Below are 27,513 nucleotides of genomic sequence, written 5' to 3'. Positions count from 1 at the left end.
GCCTATTTTGCTTCACTGATGTCTGTTCGATTTATATTAAAAAAAATCTGTCGTGCTGCTTGTGTGATGTTTGCTGATTTTGTTTCACTGTAACCCATGGTCCTCATGTTCCTTAATGAAATTGGTGATACATTCAATGTTTGAACGATGCTATTGAATATATCCACATTATATGGGCTCTGTAACTGGTTTGCTGATGCAATTGATTCTAATGATGGAATTGACGGTACTGCTGTAAGACATGAAAAGTTAAACATGAACACATACTGAACAAGGTGTAAACAAGTATTTTTAGCCTACAAATAAAACAGGTTTAAATTTAAATTATCAATCCGAGTATTTTTACCTGGTATATCATCAGGTTGGTGGCCACTTGTCGATGGTTGTGGATCGTACAGATCCGAGCGCGGTTTTTTTTTATGTATATCTATTGTGCTGCACCAATGCACGGCATGACTCACAAATGCGCATCTGTACATACAGTTGATGAGGGTATCCCATAGATTGCAATTTTTTAATTAATGCTGGTGTTAAGTAACGTAGTTTATTTCGGTCGCACTTGGGATTCGAAATACCAACACTGCATTTAAAAACACTTAAGGCGTCCATGAGAATAATTGTTATTAAACGTTACAGAAAATAACTTTCTCACTGTCACTGTTTTTTTCGTTACATTGAATAGGGTCGTATATACATCTTCACATATATAGCAAAAAATGTATACCTACAGACAGGCATGTGTTCGTACCTACATCTTAAACTGGAAATAATATATATTTTCTAGGTAAATTTCGTGACATTGAAACTGGTTTTGTTTATGAGAAAGTTTGAACATACTGAGAGGCAAGCACATATGGTAAGAGACGTGTGTGTGAGAAAATTTGCGAAAAAATCTAAGGGAACCGGTGGGATTCGGTGGGATTCATAGATTTTATTCAGTGCGGACACGAAAAAGTTTTTGTTGAATTTTTTTTTCCTTTAAAAGTGCCCATCTTGAGAGGTATTAACGAGTTGTAGATAAATTATATGACTATCTGTAGAAAAAGTTTACGATTATTTGAAATTGAGTTTTTGAGAAAGTTCAATTTTAAGTTTTAAATACCTATTTTTTCAGTGTAGAAAATAAGATTTAATTTTTTTTTAATTTTTTTTTATGAAAGTTAATTTATTTCCCTACAAATCATTCTCGAACAACATTGCCATAGGACATAAAATTACATGTCGGACTCGATTATCCGGAGTATCGATTTTTTTTCACTCCGGATAATCAAATCCTCCGGATAATCGAATCACAAAAAAAAATCAAATCTGCCCCTCCTCTTAGCTACATCCAATATTGTTAAAATAATCATTTTGTATATTATAATACTAAATTATTTCAAATTTCTTCATAAAAACTAAAAAAAAAACGCAAAAAAAAAAATACTCCGGATAATCGAGTTTAAAATTCCAGATAATCGAACCCCGAATAATTGAGTCTCCAGATAATCGAGTATCCGGATAATCGAGTCCTACCTGTAATCATATTGTATATAATAATACTAAATTATTTCAAATGTCTGCATAACAACTAAAAAAACGCAAAAAAAAAGTACTCCGGATAATCGAGTCTAAAATTCCGGATAATCGAACCCCGGAAAATCGAGTCTCCGAATAATCGAGTCCGACCTGTATTGAGTTATAATGTTTTGAAGAAAATGTTGACAAAAAGGTTCTGCCCTTTCCAAATGTTGGTCTAGATTTTTTTTAAGAAAATAAGTATGCAAAGTTTCTTGAGTAGACGAAATCTATGCACTCACAGAGTTTCATTGAAATCTGAGAGGGTGCTGCCAACCATTTGTCGAGTTAGCGTGAAATTCGTCTGAAGAAGAATTCACTTACGTACGTCTTGTGATTGTGCCTATCTTTCATCATCGGCCTCTGTAGATCACTCAGACATGAAAAAAAAAACCCTGTTTAAAGAAAAGCAAGTACCAATGCAGCAACCGAGCAGTACACATCAAAAGTATTTTCCTTCCTTTTATGTGGCAATATTTTCCTTTTCTACCACTTCTTCTTGTTCGTTGTCAAGGGATTTCGACTTCTTGCATCTGGCCATCTCATCACTGCCAGACCAACCGACCACGGTTGGCAACTGCGGGGATCGTTTTCTGGTCGCAAGGATTGGCAGGCAATTTTCCGTTTTTTTTTGTTGTTGCAAAATGTCTCTTTTAATTTTACACTCGATATAATTTGATGTCGTTGGTGAATCGGGCTGAAGATGATGATGATGGTGATGATGATAATGATGGTCATATTCCCAGTGGGCATTGATCTGCCTGATGGAAGGAAACATTTTATGAGAAACGATGCTGCTGCTTAACAGGTGAAGAATAGCAGTTGCTAGGTTAACGGCAAGAATTTTCCAGATCGATTTGTAGCTGGGTTTGAAATGTCCAATAAGATTAATAAAAGTACCGTTAAAAGGGGTATCTTTGAAATGCGGGTAACTTTGACAGTATAATATAATAATTAAATTTATTCCCTGCTCTTTGTCTGAATTGGAAACATTGGTTCCATTTTGTAGCTTAGCCTTTGATTTCGTAAAGAGTTTTTATATAGTATGTGTTGCTGGGGGTAAGACAGCTTTCGATCATGAGTAAACTCGGAGTTAAATTTAAGTAACTCTGAGTAACTCACGTTGGTCAATATCGTATACACATAGCAACCTGATTGTTCCGGAATTTCTATAATGTCCCTGATATTTACGAAGTCCCAGTTCAAAATCTTTGCACTTCAGAGAAATTCTCCGAACTTCTGCTAAATTAAGTTAGTTTGATGAAATTCTAGACAATTTTCTGAACTTACAAAAGTTCTACAAAATTCTCTGCACTTCTACGGTATTAACTGAAAGGTTGCTAATCATTTACAAAGTTAGCTTAACTCCTATTTGCTGCACTAACAGAACTTCTACCAAGTTCTCTATCAGTTCTAGCGTAGTGCTACGCTAACAGACAAACCAATTTTATTTTACCCTCTCCGAATTCCATGAATCTTCGCATACTTGTTCACTAAGGGAAATGAACCAAGTTTGTGTCGGAGTTCTGCCATTTTGACTCACGCCTAATTTTTCAAAAAGGCGTTTCAGATATTTATTGCAAAATACTATAGCACGAAAACGGCTCTTGTAATTGAAATGACATCTGAGACAAAGTTGTTGGAAACTAGAATGACTTTCCCAAAAAAAAAAATTGAACGAAAAATTACAAATTTTCGTCAAAAAAGAAAAAAAAAACTGTTAAAAACTCCAATAACAACAAAGAGAATTTTAAGATTTGTATACCTTTGTTTATTTGAAAACAATGTTGAAACCGATGCTGTCAAGCAAAGGGCTTTCCAGTTTTCAATGATGAACCTCGATGTAAGTATCAATTAAAAATGGAAACTTATAATCTATTCCAATTATTAAACTGAATAACGGTGTAATTCGTACTTTGTTCAAAAATTCAGTTATCATCCTAATATTCCAAAAGTGCAGAGTATTGAATTGCCATTCCACCTACGCAGAATTACTTTTGGGAAAAAAATCCAAAGAGAAGTTGGAAATGTAGCAGCGAGTATTTGCAGAACGTCGCCAGATCGTCGGCATCAGCAGCAAGGTACCAGTGGAACGTATCAAAGAAAAGCTCACACTGACAGTATTTTGCCCAATAAAACTAACCTATAGATCACAATAGACAGTCTTTTCACAATAAATACCATAGTTTCCCCGCCAAACCATATCTTTCAGTTCATACTCCACAATAATATCTAATCAGGTGATCGTACACGGCACATCTTGTCCAAGAAGTCCCTTGGACTACCAAGTAATAAGCCGACCCTGAGCCCCAGCTCGAGGGTTTTTTTACTACTGTACTTGCCGGTACAAACGAATAGTTACACGTTATTGAAACTTTTGAACATAGTTGTACTTGTGACGATATACCCTAATATTTATGTTGGATTTCCTCGATGATGATAGTGGTTTACCACCCATTGTAGCACGGAAACTAAGTCCGACAACAGTGGGCTCTCTTCTCTGTTTGTCTTAATCACGCTTAATAACCTCTGATTGTCCTCAACATGTCGCTGTAAGAAGGGCCAATAACGGATTGAGTAGATAGATAGTAGATAGGCAAAGTCGCCTATACGCATCTACGGAAGAATCTCCTTCCAGCAACTTGATCAGTAAATTGGTCAAAAGACAAAACCCCAAACAGGAAGATGCTCCAATGAGTGAAGAGAAGAGCCCGCCCTTTATCCACGAAATGTTATCAACAGGGAGCTAGCATTTCCACTCTCCCCGTCCAAATCGCTTCAATCGGGTGCCCTGTTGGACCGTCCCTTCCCTTTTATATATGTATTTCAATGTATATACGAGTTGATTGTTATGATTATTGTCAATAATACTTACATTTCAACAATACACTCGTACCAAGACGGGGCTTTGTGATTTTTTCTTCATCATGTTTGCTCACCACCCGGAATGCATGTAGGGTGGGTGAGCCAGTAGTAGAGGTACTAAGCCAATTTAATAATTAATACATACATATACGATCTACTCACAATTTTTATACGTCAATCTATAGCTTTCACGCTTTATTTTGATAGAAAAATATTGAATTGTAATAAAATTGCATACAATTTTAGAAAACTCATCCTCCATTAATAGGAACACTGCACTATGGGGCATTTTCATACAACCAGGCGGTCAAAAATATTTCTATCATTTTTTCACAATTTCTGCTATTATTCTTGCTTTGTTTCATCAATATAAGGTGTACGTTATCACTTTTCAACATTTTCACGACAAACTTTTGAAAAGGGCCTAACTTTTGATTAATTAAAATTTAATTTTTACGATTTTATAACAGTTACAGTTTCAAGCTTGTTTTCAGAGAATAAAATCTATTGATCAAAGACAACCTACCATGGTTTCATTGGGGGGGAACACCGTAAAAAATAAAAAAAAAACCTTTTTTTTTGGAAATATGTTTATTTTTTTCAACAAATCTTCTGTAAAAAAATAAAAAAAGCCATGATAAAGGGTGTCCACGATTAAATTGCCACACACAAAATTGATTCGCAAAATTCGAGTTTTCATCCGATTGCCATCAAATTTTCAGGGATTGAGAAATAACTATTAAACTTCATTTTACCATTTTACTCGTATTTTATTTACAGTCCATACGCAAATGCCCGCACCTTGGCCTTAACCCCGGCCATAAGATTCTGCACAACCTGTGAATCAACCGTTTTTTGCATGTAAACCCATACTTTCTTCAGTTCCTCGACTGTCTTCACTCCCTTAGGTCGTTTAAGAAGGTGCTGCTTCATAATCGCCCAGTACTTCTCGATGGGGCGGAGCTCCGGAGTGTTGGGAGGGTTGAACATTTTTGGCACGAAATTGACCTTATTGTCCGCATACCACTTCAGCACGTCCTTGGAGTAGTGGCATGAGGCCAAATCCGGCCAGAAGATTGTTGGGACGTTGTGGGCCTTCAGGAGAGGAAGCAGCCGCTTCTGGAGGCATTTTTTTTATGTACACCTGTCCGTTCATCGTGTCCTGGGTCACGAAAGGTGCACTCCGCTTCCCGCACGTGCAGATGGCTTGCCAAGCCAGGAATTTCTTCGCAAATTTGGACATCTTCTGAGTGCGGACATGCTCCAGAACGCTGAACTTATCCTTGGTCGTGAAAAACAGGTTTCCGGGGATCTGTTTGAAGTCGGCCTTCACATATGTTTCGTTGTCCATGATGCAGCATTCAACTTTCGTCAGCATGTTGAGGTACAACTTCCTGGCACGGGTTTTGGCGGACTTGTTCTGCTTCTCGTCGCGATTAGGGGCCTTTTGTACCTTGAACGTTCGAAGCCCAGCCTTAGTTTTGGCCTTCTGGACAAAACTTCGGCTTAGGTGCAGCTTCTTAGCCACATCCCTAACGGAGGCGTTCGGATTTCGGTTGAAGGCCCCAACTACGCGGTTGTGATTTTTGGTGTTGTACGGAATACTTTTTCCTTCACTTCTGGGCTTCCGATCGGTGGTCAACCGTTCCTCGAACCGCTTAATCACTCGCGACACCGTGGAATTCGCGATTCCCAACGTTTTAGCGATGGAACGATGCGAGAGATCCTTGTTCTCGTGATGAATGCGCAAGATTTTATCACGCACGAGCTGTTCTTTCGACTCCATTTCCGCGAGTTTTGATCACAGGACTTTAAAACTTGCAGGATGTAAATAATGCACTATGAACTAAATCCATCCAAATTTTCATTAAATTCTACCCAACGGTTAAAAAGTTAGGGCAATTTCATAGTGTGGCAATTTCATCGTGGACACCCTTTACAATCATCAAAATCAAATATGTTTCAACGAATTTCTTTTTATTCCTCTGTTACAATATCATCATGAACAAATTCTTCTTCAATTTCATCGACTGCTTTCATAAGTTCCTCCAAGGCATTGAAGTTATTAGTATCGACTACTGAATCACTTACAGAATTTTCAAATATCATGAAACTTTTCACGATGTCGGGATAATCCAGGGATACTTTTTTTCTGTCGTCTTTTTGCCATCCAAATGGAACTGATCAGTGGGTCCGATTCATTAATGGCACGAATAAAGACATCATGTAAATTTTCTACTCTTGATCGTTTTCTTGCATGATGGGTTCGATATTTTTTCAATTGTTTATGTTGACTTTCTGCTGCCTCTTCCGCTAATGAACCAAGTGGTGCTGGTGAATGTATGATTATTTCTCCGGCATGAGCGAGAACTTTATGCACGGTTGCAGGAATTTTGTACCAATCATACAATTTAAGATAAAGCCTATATGTTTCCTTGCAATATGGTTCAAATTTTTCCGGGTTTATTGGCTCTTGGCAGTTAATAGCAATTAAATATTCCGGAATCTGAAAATTAACTCTTCATCAATGTTCAGCACGGAGCTTAAAAGCTTGGGATTTCCAAATGCTCTTCGACAAACGTTTCCTGTAGTACTGGTACCTGCTCCACCCGATCGTGGTTGATCTACTCTTACTCCAAATTTTTCGTAAAGCTGTGTCGTCACATGTTTTTTTCTTTGTTCATATAGTTCTTTGAACGGTTTCGTTACCTTCCATTTTTTGATATCCATTCTGTATGCAATATGCAAAAGGCATTCGAAAAATCTTAACCAAGCATGAAGTGGAGATATGCCGTAATGCAAGGCTTCTTCGTTTGATATAAATCCTTCCTCGAATTTCTCTGCATCATTCATTACATTTGGTGTTGCCCCACATATTGGACAATTCTGCATCGACGAATTTCCAGTGATATAAGTTAAGACTTTTCCGTCTATCATACTGAGGACAAAATCAAAATCAACAAGTATAAACTTGTTCACTCATTTCTTTTTCTACATCCTGTTTTGTAGCCAGAATAACTTCTTTACTCTCTTTAATGAATTCAAGGATGAATGGCCTACAAAATCGAATACTTTGAGGCATGGGATTAAACCACATAATTTCCTTTCGATCATTGTACATGAACAACTGAATTGGTGTTAAAGTGGACGAAAATACATCTGAATCGTCCTGACATCCTTCTGGTAGCACTTGATGATATTACGAATATCCAGTTGATCCGTCCATACCCCAGCTACATAGAAGAACCAGTTCCGTACAAACTAGATCTACTCGTTGATCTCTGCATCAATTATTTGGACGATTCGTTTCACTGTATTTTCCATCAGCGCCTGGAGTTTCACTTTTATTTTCAATGCACTTTCTTCGATGAATTCACTAGGAGGGGCGCATATTTTTTTCACTGCTCTGATCACATAGTAAGGTGGAAATCTTGAAGGTGATTCATTATGTATTACTTCGTATTGAAATCTACTCAATCCAGCCTCGATAAGTACTCTAAAAGCCTCTTCTGGTGACATCATTCCTCGTTGATCAGTTAGTTGAGCCAGCATGGTTTTAGAGCTTTTTTTGTTTTTTTTTTTAAATATGCCCATCAACTTTAACTAAATTAAAATCCTTTCGATTATAAGCGGTCCGTCTTGCGAATAACAAAGCTTTCTCGATGGTATCGAATTTTGGATCAACTGGATGACGCGACGTTTTCCTCTTTCACTCAAATCCAAGAAAGGCTTTGAAGGTCGTCCACGTTTTGTTCCCGAGGCCGAGGTTGAGGCAACACATTGCTCCTGTTCGATGAATTCCTCGATGCCAAATTCTCCATCAAGCCAATTCCGAAAATACGACTCAAATCACTCTTTCGTGCGATTAGCTACATACCATTTGTTGATGTATTTAGTAACGATTTTATGGATCTTTTCATCGAGACGTTTACGTTTTTCCACCGAGATATTATAATTTTCACAAATGAATTCAATGGCTTAATTTTGCGTCTAATAGATCAATAATGGTTCTATTATCCATGCTCACACTTGGTCTCAACCGTAAATTTGAATTACACTGTAGTAGTTTAAATAAAAGCTACACAAAATACACTATGGCTTCAAATTGACACTACAGTAGGTTAAGTACAGACTTAGGTATAAATTAAACTCATCCGCGCATATGCGTAGGTACATACTTACGCATATGCTTCTATAATCGTCATAACCCAGGTACTTACTTTAGAATAAAGCATAAACGAATGTAGTTTTACGTTCATCCAACAGTGAACTTTATGATAATGATGACTTCTTTTTGTACAAAAGCTTAAGCCCTTTTAAAAAATTGGTCATGAAATATTAGAAAATGTTCTTTAACAATATATTTCGACTAAAGGGTGATACGGTCAAAATTTGGTCAAGGGAAAACGCGTGTAAATCGGTGAAATCGTTTATTTAAAAAATCACATTAAATTTCTTTTTCAAGTTCAATTAGTATTCAGGGAAAATATTCAGTTAGGCTTCCGCTTTTCCAAATCCGAATTGCCGGGCCTTACGCTTGACCCCTGCCATCAGATTTTGTACAGCCACCTTGTCCACCTTCTTCGCCGCAGAAAGCCAGTTTGCCTTGAACTGCTGCTCGCCCTTAGCAGTTTTTTTGGTCTTCTTTAGGTTCCGCTTGACAATAGCCCAGTATTTCTCAATTGGGCGGAGCTCTGGCGTGTTGGGAGGGTTCTTGTCCTTGGGAACCACCTGCACGTTGTTGGCGGCGTACCACTCCATGGCCTTTTTACCGTAATGGCAAGATGCCAAATCCGGCCAAAACAGTACGGAACAACCGTGTTTCTTCAGGAAAGGCAGCAGACGTTTATTCAAACACTCTTTCACGTAAATTTCTTGGTTGACAGTCCCGGAAGCTATGAAAATGCTGCTTTTCAAGCCACAGGTACAGATGGCTTGCCAAACCAGATATTTCTTTGCGAACTTCGACAGTTTCATGTGCTTGAAAACATCTGCTACCTTTCCCCTTCCTTTTGCCGTATAAAACTCCTGTCCCGGAAGCTGCTTGTAGTCGGCTTTGACGTAGGTTTCGTCGTCCATTACCACGCAGTCAAACTTCGTCAGCATCGTCGTGTACAGCCTCCGGGATCGCGCTTTGGCCGTCGTATTTTGTTTATCATCGCGATTTGGAGTCACTACCTTCTTGTAAGTCGATAGTCCGGCTCGTTTTTTGGCTCGATGCACGGTTGTAGACGATACACCCAGCTTATTTGCGGCATCTCGGAGAGAGAGGTTTGGGTTTCGCTTGAAACTACCGGCAACTCTCTTTGTCATCTCAGCGGCTTCCGGTTTTCGATTTCCCCCCGATCCAGACTTCCTGGCTGTCGACAAACGTTCCCCAAACACTTTAATTACATTTGTAACGGTTGATTTGGCAACTTTTAGCGATTTTGCCAACTTTGCGTGCGAGTAGCTCGGATTTTATTGTGATTAGTATTGTCGCATTAATGTCCCTTCGCACAATTTCAACTTCTGTTCAATTTTATCACTGCCGTACTCTAGCGGAACTATCAATCTACCCAAGCAACAATTTTTGTTTTATTTAAGTTTTATAGCAGTTGATATAACCAAATTATAAAACCTTCACTGACGACCACATTGCTTTAACAATCTCCTGAGAACCGCAATACAGCCATGTCATGGCCAATTGGCCCAGTTTTAATGCAGTCATTAAAACTTGATATGCGAACTACTTTAGGAGCATAGGATTTATGTCAGTTTTATCACATTATGTCAGTTTTATCGTGATTGTTAAAAATGAAAACATAAAACCTCCTCCAGGTCAGAAAGTTTTAACAGCCTTCTAATGACTACCATAAAACTATATTACAACCGCATAAATCGCTCCTGAAGAAGTTGATACAACATGATACGCAAAACATTTTGACAACTTTGAAGGTTTTAAGTTGGGGTTTTTGGATGATAGTTAATATTGAGAAATATTTTATTGTGGTTTTATTCTTTCGATGTTTGATGTGAAATCATGATCCTTGTCAGTTGGTAATAATGGCTGATATTATTGTACATTGAAAATAAGACGACTTTATTATAATTTTAAACCAATCTGTATATGCTTCACAGCATGCCGTGCAATATTTATGGTGATTATTATACCAAATAGGAGCATAAATTTAGTGCGCCATATGAATACTAAAATATAGGGATATTTTTAATTTGTCTGCATTAGCACCATGCATTAAAGAGTCATTCAAAGATTATCTATTTAGTACAAAACTGTTACTACTGTTGAGCAATAAACAGTCACATATTATTTAATTATACATAGATGTATGAAAGTGTTTTATTGCCTATCAATTAGAGCGTAATTATTCATAATGTGTGAAATTTGTTCATACGGCGACATTTTTTTCGTTATAACTTGCTACTCCTTAAAAATACCTCAATATAACATATTCTCCTAGATTGGAATTCTATAGCATAACATAAACCTAATGGTTGTATCTTAGCATTTCGTAGTCCAAATTGAGAGCGTTAAGTTATATTTAAGCTATATAACTAGCTTGCTGGTTTTATTCGGTACAGCGAATCAAAACAAAACAAAAACCATGACCACCTGTCAAAAAGTCAACATTCCAAGCGATCCTCCTATTTTCGCTTGTAATCAAGATGTAAGAAATGCTTATTGGATCCACTAAAAGCTTTTTCAATACAAGGTTCAAAGCCGTGATGTCAATACTGGCCATCTCCAAACGGATTTAGTGAAACTGTCGGCGTTGCTTTAAGAAGGGTTCGTGGATCTTTCGGAAGTGTATCGGAAAGCCGCTTGTTCAATATTTTCAAGAGCTCCTTCACCGCACTGTGCCTTATGTAGGGATCGTATAACTGTAGTTCCTCCAGGAGTTTCATATTGTCGATCGTCTCATCTTCATCTTGTTCAGAAGCACTGAAGGGGTTTTCATTTCATATATCTGAATAGATTTGTTTTTTATAATGATAAAAAATTTCAGAGTATTTTTTGTTGTAGCAGTATATTTCTTATCTGTGAATCTTAGGCCTCTGATAAAGATGATAGTTGTAATGAAGCTTTAATGAAGGTCTAAGACTGCTTCAAGTTTTATATCGGTCATAAAAAGTGTACCATAAAACATAATTGTATGTTTTGTTTTGGTTTTATTCTTCAGTTATAAGTAGTGATGCAGAACCACCTTACAGCTACCGTTAAAACTATGAAGTCTGAGTTTTAATTTAGTAGTCATAAAACAGTTTTATAGACGACTTGACGGCCTGATTTTATGACAAGCACACAAAACCGTAATACAACCACAGGCTGGAAGGGATGCTATGATAAAACAATGCTAAAATAGGAATAAATCTTCCAAGCATTTAGATTGTTACTTGGGTAGTATCTTCAGAACTGGCTCTAGCTAACAAATTATCGTACTAAAGCTCCATGTTGGTATAGCATTTCCTCCAAACTCTGAGTGATTTGAGATTTTTTAATCACTAGAAAAGTAGCCATATTTCGTGCCATAAGCAAATAGTAATGCATTGATGCAGTTTTGAGAAATCGCTGGTAGAAAGTCACGCCAGAACTGCTTGACAAAGTTACCAAGTTACAAAGAAAACTGTCATGATAATCGGAGAAGGTCACGTCTGATAGTTTCGTCAGTTGGCGTGAAAACTATGCAGATCTGTATTCGCGATTTACAAGGCATTGCTTTAGCCTAGGCTTTAGCCGTTGATGACCGTACATTTTATATGATCAGAAATGAGAGAGACTGCTGAGTTCCATAGAATTTCTGCCAGAATACTAATTAAAGCGTCACAAATCATACTGACAGAGGCCCGTGTGTCGGCCGAACGGCAAATCATAAATTTCCCCCCAATGGTAGACTGCGGTGTTTCAAACTTCTGAAATAGCATACTCAATGGCTCACCTCGAGTGAGTGAGTATCATTGACGTACAGCGAAAACCACGATGGCACTAGAGCATTTCCAGCCCAAAACGTTAAAAAATATGTCAATTTTGTCTCGACCCCTTCCAATTTGAATGACATTTTGCTCACATGTTTGCTGCTATCAATGGTTGCATTTTTCATCTAAGTGTGATTTTTTTTCTACTCACTGACTCATAGAAAAGGGCGTATTAATGAAAAAATATTATATTCAAAGTGTTTTTATGTATGTTACTTCATACGCGAAGTTAACGATTTTCAGAGTTGGTTGGAAATGCTAACATGAAGCTTTAGTGTGATGATTTATTAGCTAGAGAATGATCTTTAGAAGAGGGTAGGTGGATAGTTCCGTTAGAGTACGGCAGTATGAAAATTGAATAGAAGTTGAAAATGAGCGAAGGGCCATTAATGCGACAGGTTTTCAAGATAGACGCACATTTTTGCCTAACCCGTACGATGTACGCGGGGACTTGAAGTATGTCTCCAAGTCCACAGGCAAAAATGTGCGTCCCTCTTATTGCTCATAAACTGACTGCGGCTGTGGAATAGTTCTAGCGACGTTTTCATCACTACCTAAAGCCCCACGTTGCGAGAGCATTTCCAGTCGATGGTGTGTTATAATGCAGTTCTTCTTTACCCAACTATTGTGTTGCTCCTCTCGTCATGACCAACGTGATCATCTCAGAGAGAAAGCAGTAGGGTGGTTGTTGCGTGCTGTACCATCATCAGCATTGTTGACGGCTACTCCCGCTACTCCCGAGAGAACTATCCACCTACCTTCTTCTAAAAATCATTCTCTAGCTAATAAATCATCACACTAAAGCTTCATGGTAGCATTTCCAACCAACTCCAAAAAATATTATATTTTTTTTCAAAAAATCGTAACATGCAAACTATTGATCTCATCAAAATGATATATGAAAACAATGTAGGTAGTTACATTATCATTAAGGAAAAAAAACTATAAAAAAAAACTTTCTAAATTAATTAAAAAAAAAACGTAAAACGTTGATTATCTGAAAGCAACCCCCATCAATCTTTAAATTTTTTTTATCAAGAAAACGGAAGAAATGTTATAAATTTTGTAAAGAGTTTAGGCTGGTACCTTGCTTAAAAAAATTAGACTTTTTTTAATATGTTGTTAATTTTTAAAGCTAATGAAATTGCATATTTTAAGTAGAATAATAATGATTAGACTTTTTCGCCTAATTTTCAATAAATTTGCACATTAAAACATTTTTCCTAAATCCAGTCATTCTCACGTTATGCGAATTAATAATAATAGTAATAATAATTTTCAACATTTTATACCATATTCAAAAGTTAGTCGTGATATCCAGCACCGAGATGTTTTTTTCCATGATTTTAAATTAAGAGCATTCCAAGCAGCTTCTGGCGGAACTTAAACGAAATCTTTTAGAAAATAAGTTAGAAAAAGGTTTTGCCCTGTACACCAATTCTATATTTAGTTCGTATTTCTATGAAAGTTAATTCTAAAGTAAAGTCTTTATGAAAGTTATTTCTAAACCTAAACCTTTTATTGATTTATCAGCATTAGTAGTAGTATTGGAGCTGTTTGAAGAATTAAATCCAGGTCTTCGGCGTGCACCCATGTACTGAATGGGAATTGTGGGTTCGAATCCCATCGGTGCCCTTAGATTTTTTTGCAAATTTTCTCAAACACACGTCTCTTACCGATGATATGTGCTTATCTCTCAGTATGTTCAAACTTTCTCATAAATAATTAAATTGACTGCAAAGTCGCTAAACCCTAAATCATTACATTTTGTTAATAATAAAGACTTGTGCGGATTGCTTCATGTGGGCTAAGACGGACTTTTTAGAAACTTTCAAGTTCCTAAGAAGTTCCACAGGGAACTTTAAAGATACTTTAAAGTTGCTAAGAAGTTCCGCAGGGAACTTGTTCGGTACTTTATTGTGGTCATGTTTTCAGCCTTGCCTGAAGTTCCTCAGAAGTGCTAAGGGATGCTTTTTGGAACTTTTTTTGAACTTCAAGTTGCTAGGAGTACGCATCGGAATTTTTTGGAGCTTGAAGTTCTTCGTGTGCTTTCTATAGCTTCTAAAGTAGCCAGAATGTTGTGTTGGAACTTTGTATGTACTTTATGGAACTTGAAAGTGGGTTTTATCGTTGAATGCGGAGTTTTTGGTTGCTTGGGAAGAAAGTTCTGTCGGAACTTTATTTAAACTTTGTGGAACTTGAAAGCTCTACAGGAACTCTATTTGAACTTTATGGAACTTGAAGGCTCTGTCGGAACTTTATGTGAACTTTATGGAACTTGGAAGTGAGTTTTATCGTTGAATGTAACTTTTGGTTACCTGGGATTAGCTTACCTGTTTATATTTTTTGCATCTGTTAAACACAATTCTACCCAGGTATACAACTAATAGAGGTCAGAAAAAAGGCACGTTAGGCGGTTTGTTGATTATTTGGATATATTGAAGAATATTTACTTATAAACTTGTTTCTCTTCCGCTGCGTCTAAATATAAACGGGTCTGACAGCTACCATATCTGCGAATGAATTGTTTGTTTTGTAATATACAATCATGGAAAACACATCTTGCTGCTTGACATCACGACAAACATTTGAAAATGGTATAAAATGTTAAAAATTATTTTTAACTTGAAAACGACTAGACTTTGGAAAAATGGTTTTATAAAAAAAAATATTTTTAATTATGTGCAAAACTCAAAGAAATTATTATTTTAATATAAATAATGCAATTTCATAAACTTTAAAATTAACAAAATAAATGGGTTTTTTTTAAAGCAAGTTACCAGTCTATACTTTTTACCAAGTTTTAGAACATTTTTTCAGTTTTCTTAATAAAAAAATTATTTTGTTAGAAGGGAAACTGTTTTGAGATAATCGACGTTTTACGTTTTCTTAGTATTAATTTGCTAAGTTTTTTTATTTCAATGGATTTTGTACTTAAAGATAATTTAATTACCAACAACTTTTTTTCAGATGTCATCTTGATCAGATCAACAGTTTTCGTCTTATGATTTTTTGAAGAAATGTAATCAATTTTTTTTAATACACCCTTTTCAAAAGTTACTGTGAAGAAAAAAAACATATATAAATGAAAAATGCAACCATTAATAGCAACAAACATATGAGTAATGTTTCATTCTATTCGGAAGCACTCATGTCCAACCGGTTTGCGTTTTGGGCTGGAAATACTCGCTATCGATGAACCAGAATTTCATATTCATGCCCGTGCAACTCGTCCAGCTGAATCGATCTGCTGATTACTAATGTGGTTCGTGTTCATCCAGGATGCTGCTTTGTGGTGCAAGAGTTGGACTAATTATTGGGCTTATAATTAGTTACGGATGGTTGCTGAAATTATTTGCTTGCCTTCCACCACAGACATACAGACATTGTATTTTGATGAAATTTTCTGATAAATCACAATCAAAACCAGTTCGTTACTTTTTAATATAGAATGCTTACGATAAATCCAATTGAATTTGCAGTTAACTCATTTCAAAATAGATTGTTTAATCATTCTAAACAAAATTCAAAATTTCCGCACCGCAAAGCCACACTCTAGGTTTTCCCTGAAGGTGCACTTGAGAGCGCTCTCGAGTGCATCTTCACTGAAAACACGGAGTGTGACTCTACGGTGTGGACATTTTGCAATTTGATTAGAAGATTAAAAGCATTAAACTATATTTTTTACGATGGGATAACTGTGAATTCCACTAGATTTTACGTTATCTTTCTATAATAAAAAGTAATTTTAAAGTCCCAAAAGAACGACCCATCAATGATCACAACTTTTGGGCCTGCCACTGATTTAAAATGTCCCATGGAAATAGGAAAACCACCACACCTTAATAAAACATTTTCCAAAATCACACATTATTTGTTTCGAATCGAAATCATCTGCATCACAAGCAACAGTTCGTTAAAATCTAATTCATGCTATTCTACCAACTCTATTCCTCCCGCTGCGAACGTGATTTCATCGCCCTGGCAACACATACAGAACCGCCAGTGGATAAGCCATCGATGATAGGAACGCAAATGCGGTACCGGGCCGGGGATATCCTGCGAGCCAACTGTTCCTCCCTGAACTCCAAGCCGGCTGCCAACCTGACGTGGACGATTAACGATATGCAGGTAAGAGTCGATAAAATTTGAACATATCAAATGATCATCAGTTGAATGAACCAAAAGAATTAATTTCCCATTTCCACCATCGATCTACCCCGGGGCTCTGGAAAACCAAAATTCAAATTAAGTTTACCTCGCCGCAAAATGTCACCCTCCAGTGGCACCGTCGCGTCGTGGGTGTGAGTGTGTGAGCACTAAGCAGGAGCAAATTCAATTTCGGAACCCAGGGAAAATGCGAATGTCTCCAGTGCCTTTTGTGCGAGAGGGCATCCTTCTGATCATCGTGGCGCCGGCTGCCTTTCGCCCAAAAGTCGTCGTCGTCGTCGTCGTCGTCAGCTTGGAAATGGGGGATGGGTTGGCCTTTTTTCACGAGAATCGAGGCATAAAGCTCAAACTGGATTCAAAACCTATTTAAAATATAATTGAATTTGCACTTCCCAATCAGGCACAATTTCACGCTTCAAGTATCTGGTCGGCTCTTTCGGTCCTCTCTCTCTTTCTGAGGATTCAGCTCATAGCTCGATTTTCGACGCGCATTTTTTTTTGCCCCGGCGGATGGAGCTTTGAGCTTTGCTACAAGTACTTACGCTTTTGGTTTGCTGATTTTTTTTTCTTCGTTTTTGCTTCGTGGAGGTAAAAACTCGAAATCCGAGTACTGGTGCTTACGCGGGGGATTCCGGATTTTTTTATTTACGATAAATGCTTCACAGGAAATGTGGAGTAGGAAAGTGATTGGACGTTAGTAGGAATTCATTTCGACAGGATGTGATTGCACAACAACTTCTGGTGAATTCATCTAGGCTTTCAGCATATTTGGTTTCGGAAATGTGTCTGGACTAATGGAACATGGATCTGTATTCAATCGATCTATGTATTATTTTTACCTGAAAATTAAAGGTGCCGCTTGAAATTAGAAACATGCGTCATTGAGTGATATTAAATATGCTCAACCACCCTTACTTCCATTCATTTTGCTTAAAAAAATATTTTATGGTATTATGGCATCATAAGTTGTGATAATGATATTTTGTATGTTTAAGTTACAATAAGAGATCGTACGGAATGTGCCAATTTGACTTTCAAGAAGGTGATTGCTTCAAACATATTGCTTCGCTTTTTCATGCCTTATTCAACAATAGATCTTGACTTCTGCCATTTATTTTCACTGCACTCTGTTTCTATAATGGCATATGGAAATTTCACTAATCAAAAATGGAACCTTCAGCCATGATTGCTACATCGGGCATACTGTATATTTATCTGAATGGATTTAACATGATGCAAATTTTAAAACCTTCGAAACCTTAGAGCTTTAAACTTGTGCTATAAACATTCATTATATACTCCTTCTTAATGTACGATACGAAAATTATGTAGCCCCTTTTCACACGGCAGCAATGCGTGAAGAGGCTATATAATTGTTAGCGTTAGCGTTAGCGTTAGCGTTGTTATGATATACTTCGTAGATTGGATACTAGCGACACTCACGTCTCTTCTGAAATTCTCAGTTAGACTACTTTCAGGAATAATGCTGGGGAGTAAACATTGGTTCCAATCTAAACAAGAGTAACAGAAGCATGACTGTCGCTATTCCCGGCCACGCCCATCTTTACCATAACTAGGGATAGGGAAGGAAATGTTGATGTAGTACTTACTTAACGAGAGGCCACCGACTTAGCGACACCCTCCTAAGTGCTACGGAGTTGGAGGGTTGGGTAGGGTATTCGGTTAGGATTCACCTCAAGTTGGCGATGCAACCAAAAGTATGTATTGTTTATTTGTTGTTTATTTAATCTATCGATAGCCGGCTATCGAAAGAACATATTCATTTTGTTTGTTGATCATGAATTTTAAGAGTCATGACGGAGAGCTTGGGATTAAGCCCATGATTTTCTGCTCAGTAAGCAAAAACGATTCCTCCAGGGTCATCGAGCATCTCAGAACCATAACGCTTCGCGACAATACAGGACTACGTTTTCGCTTGATATGCAAATAGTTTCCAAGGTTAATGTTCAATATCAAATATACAAATGATGGTGGCGATTTATTGTGCTGTGGAAGAACTTGAAATTAAATCCAAGATTTTCTGCTCAGTAAGCAAAATCGATCCCTCTAGGGTCATCAAGCATCTCATAATCCACAGCGCTTCGCGTCAAAGTCCGAATATATGGATGAACTATCTATTATTGAATAACTATTATTTACGATAATTACATGAAAGAAATAAAATATAAACTACAAACAAAACGTGACTACTAAAATCTCAAAAAGATATTCTCACAAATATATTTCATGCAACCAGGAATCTCAAAACCATTAGACCCTATAATGATACTCTGCACATGTTAGACACAAGAATAGGCCAAAAAGCAAGCGTTTGACTCACAAAACCTGCCAAATCCACTTGCAGTCACAATCAACGGTTCTACGAATCGCGAGCGCTCACGAATCATAAAACCGCTGACTGCGACACTCTGAAAGCGAAATTGACAGGCTCTATGCGTCAAACACCCGCCCTCCAATCTCCTCCTGCATCCAACAACACAAATCTCCACTACAACACCTAACGAATAAAACTCCGAAAATCACTTTTTCTGCCTATCTTTCTATTAGGCCTGCGGACATGCGTTAGCTTCGAAACTTCTAACCAAACTGGGAAAATTTTCAGATCACAAAAAAAAACTTTTAAACGTAATTACAAAATAAATATTGATTATTTTACGCAAAAACGAGCACTTTTGTATCGTATGCTAAAAATAAAGTATTAATATAATTAAATGCAAAATTTACTCAAAAATCATTACTTAATTGGTGAGAAGTTTCGAATAAGCCCTCCCAGTTCCTCGGTATACAGATCAAATCTGATACTATAATTAGAATTGCTCAGTCTGCATGAAGCAGCCGATTTCATCAAGGAAGTTATATTAACAACCAAGAATTAATCGTTTGAGGTATACTGAAGCATTAAGAAGGTGATATGTGTCACTATAGGAAATCATCATCGTTGCAAATATAAAGAAATTAAACATAACCCTTTGTTTCAGTACCGTCAACCTCCATGTCCATGGGGAGGGTATATTCATCCCCGAGTTTCAATTAATCAAAAACAACTTTCAGATATCTGTTCAGTTCTTCCAAATCCTCGGTTGATTATGGGAGATTTTAATTTTCATGGTACAGGATGGGGGAACTGTATGATTACAACCGTTGTATTATGATATATGACCTCTGTGACAACTTCAATATGACAATACTTAACAATGGCTGGTCCATCCTCGAATGGAAGTAAATTAGACCTCACACTTTGCTCTAATTCATTATCGTTGGATTGCACGTGGAATGTAATCCAGGATCCCCACGGTAGTCATCACTTGCCGATCAAAGTTTCAGTTGCCAGTCGGTTCAATCCGTCGGAATCCGTTAACGTCGCGTACGATCTTACCCGTAATATCGATTGAACAAAGTTCAAGAATGTGATATAAGATGCCCTAACGTCGGTAGAAGGTCTTCCACCGTTGGAGGAATATAACTTCCTCTCCAATCTGATCTTGAACAGCGCGCAAATCAAGGATGAAAACCGTTTGTTGATGAAAACCATCCCCTCAGGGTGGGCGGTAGGCTGCAGCTGTCGGATTTCAACTACGATACGAAGCATCCTATCTTGTTGCCTCGTCACTCAGCTCTCACTGCACTCATTCTCCATACCACGAGTAGCTTCACTGTGGTCCACAGTCATTACTTAAAGCTGTGCGACGACGTTTTTGGATTGTTCGCGGAACGAGTGCTGCCCGGAAGATTTGCCGAGCTTGCGTCGAATGTTTTTGTGTGAGACCAGTACCACTACGTCAGCTGATGGGTCAGCTACCTGCAGAACGTCTGGAACCGAATCCGCCTTTCTCCATCACCGGCATTGACTATGCTGTACCAATCAACATCATCAATCGACGAATGCGTGGCGCTGTACCTAGCAAGGGTTACATCGCACTGTTTATTTGTTTTTCGACACGAGCCGTGCATATTGAAGCAGAGTCCGATCTCAGCACTTCTGCATTCATTGCTGCTTTCACCCACTTTAGTAGCCGATATGAATTGCCGAGCAAAATCTACTCCGACAACGCTACTAACCTTCGGGGAGCAGCAAGAAAATATCGTGAACTATACCAACAAATCAACGCAACCGAACTGGACGACGATGTAGCAGACTTCTTCTCCGACAAGGGTATTGAGCGGATGTTCATTCCTGCTCGATCACCACACCACGGTGCACTTTGGGAGGCAGGAGTGAAGGTGGTGAAAGCATTCTTAGGCAAACTCGGAGGTGATGCTCGTTTCACGTTTGAGGAATTGAGTACTGTTCTCGCACAAGTGGCGGCCTGCATGAACTCACGGCCGATTTCTCCACTCTCCGATGATCCCAACGACCCTCAACCTCTCACACATTTTCTTATCGGTCGACCACTAAATGCTGTTCCGAGATCAACCAGTTGGAACGCCGTATCGGATTGCTGCACAGGTGGGAGTACGTTGAACGAGTCGAATATGTTTTGTAACCATTCTGTTACAAAGGTCCAATACAATATTTTAAATATGCACCATGTGATCGAGCATTCAAATAAATGTGTGTAACACTTGCGGTGAAACCCACTGGGCAGACTATACGGTCATGCTTAACGGCCGACTGCTGAATAAGGCGGCAAGGCCGCGGCAAAATGGTGACACGGAGTCCCGGGTGATGAGCTGAAGGGTTCTGCGATGCTTAGAGAACGGCCATCGTTCACTTTATCTCAGGCGAGCGTGTAGACCAGAAGTGTCTATGGAATACACTTTAACAGAATACAGTGCGAGTAGTGAATCAAGGTGAAGTGTAAATCACCAATTCAGCTGTTTCAGGTAAAGTCGAAGTTATCCTCTAAATTGGTCGAAGGCACTAATGGATGTTACCTCGTCGCTACGTGAAGAGGCTATATAATTGTGTCCGCAAAGTGAACACCTAGATCGGGCGAAAGTATATAACTTTTGGATATTTTTTTCAGATGACGAAAACAAATCAAACTGATTGAAACATTTTTGTACTGAACGGATTTTCGTCGGATCAAGCTTCGGTGTGCTCATGGATCATGAAGCTATTAACATATTTACTTCATTCATTTTCAATACCATAACCGTACGCTCGCACCTTACGCTAAACTCAACTCATTAGGTTCTGTACAACATTTGGCTGCAGCCTTTTCTGTACGGAAACCCACTTTTTCTTCATGTCTTCCTCAGATTTGACCTCCTTGGGAGGCTTCCGTAGTGTCTGCTTCATAATAGCCCATTATTTTTCGATGGGCCTTAGTTCATGTCCTTGGGTACAAAAGCACACCCTTAGAAATTATTATTTTTACATGAGACGTAATTCAACTTTGACGTAAATCATGGAACGTAAAAAAACATGGCATGTAAAATTAAGTGTCCTGAAGCTGAAAAATATGCAACTCGACGAAAAGTGCGCTTGATTGCATCGATTTTCTCGTTCTTTTCAACTGATTCTTATGTCAAAAGAGCCGCTTGCATGTGTCGGTCTCAGGGCACTGAAATTTACATGTCTTTTTCGTAGTGTACACTCCAGACAACATTCGAATAGTGGCACGAAGCTAGATCCGGCCAGAAGATCGTAAGGCCCTCGTGGTGCTTCAACAGAGGAAGTAGACGCTTATGTAGACACTTCTTGAGGTAGATCTCCCCGTTTACAGTCCTGGTAGTCACGAACGGTGCACTCCGTTTGCCACATGAGCAGATCGCAGGCATGGAAAATCATTTACATTCATTTCGTGCATTCATTTACATTCATTTGCCCCTAACTTTTTTCATCAACAGAATTCCGCAAAATGATTTACAAAGCTTTTGTAGGTTTTATTATTAATTACAACTTTTGTTAAGAACTCAAATCCGTATCTCTTATGCATGACGAACCAGAGCAAAAAGAATCCACTATTTTTTTTTAGTGAATGTATTTTACATTCACTGAAAAACAGTAACGAGTTCTGCCCGCTCTAATTCATGATGCATAAGAGATACAGACTTGAGTTTTTAACAAAAGTTGTAGCTAATAACAAAGTCTACAAAAGTTCTGCGCATTATTTTGAGAAATGCTGTTGATGAAAAAAGTTAGAGGCAAATGAATGTAAATGAATGCATGAAATGAATGTAAATGATTTTCCATGCCTGGCAGATCGTTTGCCAAATCATGTATTTCTTGGAAAACTTTGAAAGTTTCTGCTTCGTTACTTCCTCCGGAACATCAAACTTGTGCTGAGCGGTGAAGAACAGTAGCCCCGGGAGCTGCCAGAAGGCCGCCTTGCCGCAAGTCTTATCATCCATGATGAGACAATGAGGCTTCGTCAGCATCTGGGTGTACAGTTTCCGGGCCCGTGACTTTCTCACCGTATTTTGCCGTTTGTCAAGATTAGGAGCCTTCTGCACTTTTTACGTATGCAGTCTCTCCTGGTCCTTGGCTCTCTGAACGATAGACTTGGACAGATTCAATTTTTTGGCCTCATCCCTGACCGAAGCATTGCACACTGGGGACAAAATCGAAACAATGTGTTAAAATTCAATAACTTCGGTGCTCGCTGGAACGAGAGACTAAAAAATAGCCATTCTAATAGTTTTCAATTAACAACTGTGGAAGTGCATCTAGAGCACTAAGATGAGAGCAGGCGTTAAGTTACAGTTGTGACGTAATAGCCAGAGAAGATCATAGATAGCACTAACTAGTGGAGGAATTTCGAATTGTCCTGTCCAACCCCCTGATCAACTTTGCCGTAGAAATCATCCGTCTAAAAAGTCAGGATCTTGAGATACAGCAGTACAAACATATTAACTGCAAATTCTCACTAGCACCACCTAGCAGAGGAATTCCGAATTGTTCTGTCCATCATCCAACAATCCTTGACCCCCTGATCAACTTTGCCGAAGAAATCATCCGTCTAAATAGTCAGGATCTTGAGATACAGCAGCACAAACATATACACTTCGAATGCTCACTAGTGCTACCTAGCGGAAGAATTCCGAATTGTTCTGTCCATAATCTAACAGTCCTTGACTTCCTAATCAACTTTGCCGAAGAAATCATCCGTCTATATCATCGGTATCTTGAGATACAGCATTCAAATCATGCAAAAAAGGAGATTTTAGGGCAAAACTGTGAAAAACCTCACCTTACCCTAACTCTTGTTCCAGCGAGCACCGAAGTTATTGAATTTTAACACATTGTTTTGATTTTGTCCTCAGTGTGCATTGGGATTCCGCTTAAACGCTTCCACGACACGCTTGTGATCCGAATCACTAATAAAACATCCATTCTGACCACATTTCTCCTTCCGTTCGATGCTCAGAGTTTCGTAGTAACGTTTAATCATACGACTCACCGTTGACTTGCTGATCCTTAGAGCGTCCATCCCGGGATGTTCCGGGATAAAAAAAAACCGGGATTTTGATATTTTCCAGGATTCCCGAGACACGTGATTTTTTTTTTTTTATCAATTCCGGGATCGTGTGTATAACGGAATTTTTAATTTGAGACACTTTTACTCCTTTAAATATTTCTTGAAATATCTGTAGCAAGATTTGAATCCCGAACTTTCGCATCTTATGAAATATATCTCTTCCCTTCGTTTGCCATGTATTCTGATTTATCAAAATTTCTGCACACAGATTTCACTTTTTGTATATGATTGTTGTACAAGCAGTGAAACAAACCATGAACCGTTATCAAATTTTATAATCACGTATCTTAACGTATCTTAGATGGTACGTAGATGAAAATCAGGTTGAACGTCGTTAGATGTCTATCATTCATAGGTGATCGAAAAACCATTGAAATGCATTGTTAAAACGGTTGGAAGTAAGTTATGAAGCTAGTCTCGACTGATGAAAAGACTCAGTATTTCCAGTTATTAGAGTCCTTGCTTAGATGAGCTAGCGAAATGTTGTAAAATGCTAACTCCTTCTGGACGAACTTCTATATGTCGCCGACTTATATCTTGGCTTCCATAGCTATCCCTTTCTGTTATTTTCTAACCATTTCTTACGTTCACAGGCATGAATTACCTGTAACCGTTAGTTTATAATCAATGTAATCCTAAAACACGAACAAACAGTTTTTACAAATACTTTCATGAGAGAAATCATCCACCATAATCATCATGATCTGCATGGACTATTGTGGAATTTGGCTGGCAAACATAACATCACGTCACATCAGAGAACTTTTTTGACGTAGGACTACGTCTTTGATTTCTATATGGGTGTACACTATGTGAAAACCGAAAATGGAACATGTAACAAATTAAGAAAGATTTTGAACGTTAATAACTCAGCTGCCCCTGGTCCAATTTCAATAATTTTATCACCAATCGATCAGAAATATGGCAACGCATCGATAACAATGATTCAGAATGTTGATTTTCAACAAGAAACTATTGAAAAACTGGTGAATGATCAGCATTGTCCAAAATTGAATGCACTTTAATACCAAAATGCACAAAACTTAAAAATTCATTAAAAAACAAAAAAAAAATCAAAATACACCTTTTAAAGTCGGGTAGATGAATAGAAAATACTCAAGTTGACAGTCCCTTGGATTCTCTTCATCCACTTTTTCTTTGAAATAAATACTATAAATTTGATACGCTTACAAATAAAAAACGGAAAGAGTTAAGATAATTGATGATTGATCAATTAAAAGAACTAAATGTTCACATTTATTCCGTCCATGAGTGGTCCTACGTCGAGCTTCCGTTCGTGCCCCTAGGCACAGACCCTTCTACTTTTTAATCAAGAGCCATTCATTTGATTTCAGAAAACTTCGTAAAAGTTTAGGAACTTCAGAATACTTCGTACAATTTTAGACAACTTCGTGGAAGTTTAGGGAACTACTTTTAGAAGAGGATATTTTTTAGAAACAAAGCAAATATAAGTTCAGTTAACTCTGAGAATGCTAAATTTTAGCAACTTTGTTGATGTAGCGTGACAGCGTAGCAATTCAGGAAATTTAAGAAAAATTTGGAGAAATTCACAGAGCTTCTGCGAATTTCGTATAAATTCAGAGAGCTTTGTTAAAATTCGGAAACCTTCATAGATGTGGGAACTTCTGTTTTGGGACCTTTGTTGAAGTTTAGGGAACCTGGTTTTATCTCCGGAAACTTCATAATTGTGTTCCAGAACTTTCTCTAAATTGCAGGGCATTTTGTTAATGGAATTGGTTAGTTTATTGAATTCCGTAGAAGCTCAGGACAAATGTAGAACATCATGAAACATTGCAGAAAATCACCGAAAATCCTAACAGTTTAAGAAATTTTATAATAGTGCAGTGAACTTTGTAGAAGTTAACTACAGGGTATTTTGTAAAAGATCAGAAAACTTTGATAAATTTCGGAAAACTTTCTAGAAGTTCATCAAAATTTTTAGTAGTTTGGTAAAATTTGTAGATGTTCAGGCAGGAGATTACGTAGAAGATCAGGAAATTTCGTATCAGTTTAGGAAACTGTGTAACTTTGGGAGTTTTGTTTCGCCACTATGTTCAGGAAAAATCCTTGAAAATGTTCAGGTTCTTTCCGGAAGATGGGAGAAGTGGATGGATGTTATGCGATCGAAAAAAAAAACATTATGAATCTTAATAAGCTCAGAGAAACTTGTAGATGACTACGGAAAATTGTATACATTATTTGGAATTCAAGTTCAGCAAGCAATGGAAAAATTAAACGTTTTTAACTATGGAAAATTATTCAAGGAACTTCATAGAGGCTTTGAGAGTCTTCTTAAAAGTACAGGAATCTTTGTCTAAGTTCAGGAAACGTCGTGAAATGTTAGATAACTTTATTGATATTCACGGATTTTCGGAGAGATATCAATAAAGTTCACTGGATCAAGGGTACTGATATTCGCATCATTTCTCTCATATTCGTTCATCTTGTTCGACGGTACTCGAAGCATCAGCAAAACTCTTGAATGATGTGGATGCCCACATAAAAGCAAAAGCAACGCGATGCTCATGCTCTGATTCTCACGAAGCATATTCAGGATAAATGTTCAGACTATTACTGGGTATTATCCGGAAAGAAGTCTCACAAAAGTTTTGCAACAGCCAGGAAAATAAACGCGTAAAAACAAATCGTGGTCATTGAAAAATGCCTGCATAGAAATTTGTTTAAAATAAAACCGCGAAGACCCCGGTGAACCTGTTCATTACATAGTTTTTTAATGCTATGCGTTTCGTAATATTTAATATGCTCTAATGATGTCGCACGAAGCGTATTGGCGCTGACAACGACTCTCCGTCGGAAAGCTATTTTTACTCTAACGCTGTTTCTCATTAATGTTTGTGTAAATGAGAAAAAATTGGTCAAATGTCGACAGCGCTCGTCAAGCACGACGTGAAAAAATGCATTTTTGAGATCGATGGTTGAGAACCAGGTTGACCCATGCAAATCCATTAGTATAGATTCAAAAGTCGGCATCTTAAATGGTGTCCTGTGAACACATCGGGTTGGACCTCTTAAATCAATAACCAAGCGAATGTCAGTTTTGCCTTTCGGCACAACTAACAGTGAAGAACAGAAAGATTTGTCCATATCTTCTGTGGCCAGTTCAATGATTCCCGATGATAAGAGCTCATTGAGTTTCTGCTGGGCCAATCCTTTGAAAGCTGGCGGTATATGTGTATATACGTTTCTAGATGGAGGTATATCAGTATCGTAATGTAAAAGAACTGGAGAAACGTTGAATTTTGGAAATTCTACTGCGGCAGAATCTGCTACAGCATTCACCATCGAAAGTTCACATTGCCAAATATTTCCGTTACTGCCAATCGATACTCTCAATCCAATTTCCAAAAGGCTATACCGGGCTGCCGTTTGAAAGCTCAACAATGACCTTTTGTCTTCAATTACATAGAACTTTTGCAAGTAAACTGGCCTGTCTTTGGAGACATACAATTTGGCAGAAAAG

The 27,513-nt window shown here is 37.9% G+C and overlaps 1 protein-coding gene and 1 long non-coding RNA gene across 4 annotated transcripts in view; one reads left to right on the top strand and one right to left on the bottom strand.

Moving 5' to 3' along the window:
* Window positions 1-27,513, top strand: part of LOC135698993 (uncharacterized) — a 580,872-nt gene that overhangs the window by 485,893 nt on the left and 67,466 nt on the right. For all 3 annotated transcript variants that reach the window (XM_065219163.1, XM_065219164.1, XM_065219162.1), the window contains one exon: window positions 16,394-16,527. In XM_065219163.1, the coding sequence (XP_065075235.1) occupies window positions 16,394-16,527 (134 nt within the window). The remainder of the gene's footprint in view (window positions 1-16,393; window positions 16,528-27,513) is intronic.
* Window positions 1-27,513, bottom strand: part of LOC135698994 (uncharacterized) — a 35,746-nt gene that overhangs the window by 258 nt on the left and 7,975 nt on the right. The window lies entirely within an intron of this gene.

This window comes from Ochlerotatus camptorhynchus, unplaced genomic scaffold (assembly GCF_037179485.1).
Source record: "Ochlerotatus camptorhynchus isolate MF236.1 unplaced genomic scaffold, CSIRO-AGI_Acam_v1.1 ptg000100l, whole genome shotgun sequence".
Taxonomy (NCBI): domain Eukaryota; kingdom Metazoa; phylum Arthropoda; class Insecta; order Diptera; family Culicidae; genus Ochlerotatus; species Ochlerotatus camptorhynchus.
Note: the sequence above shows the minus strand (reverse complement) of the source record. Positions and strands in the feature narration are given on the sequence as shown.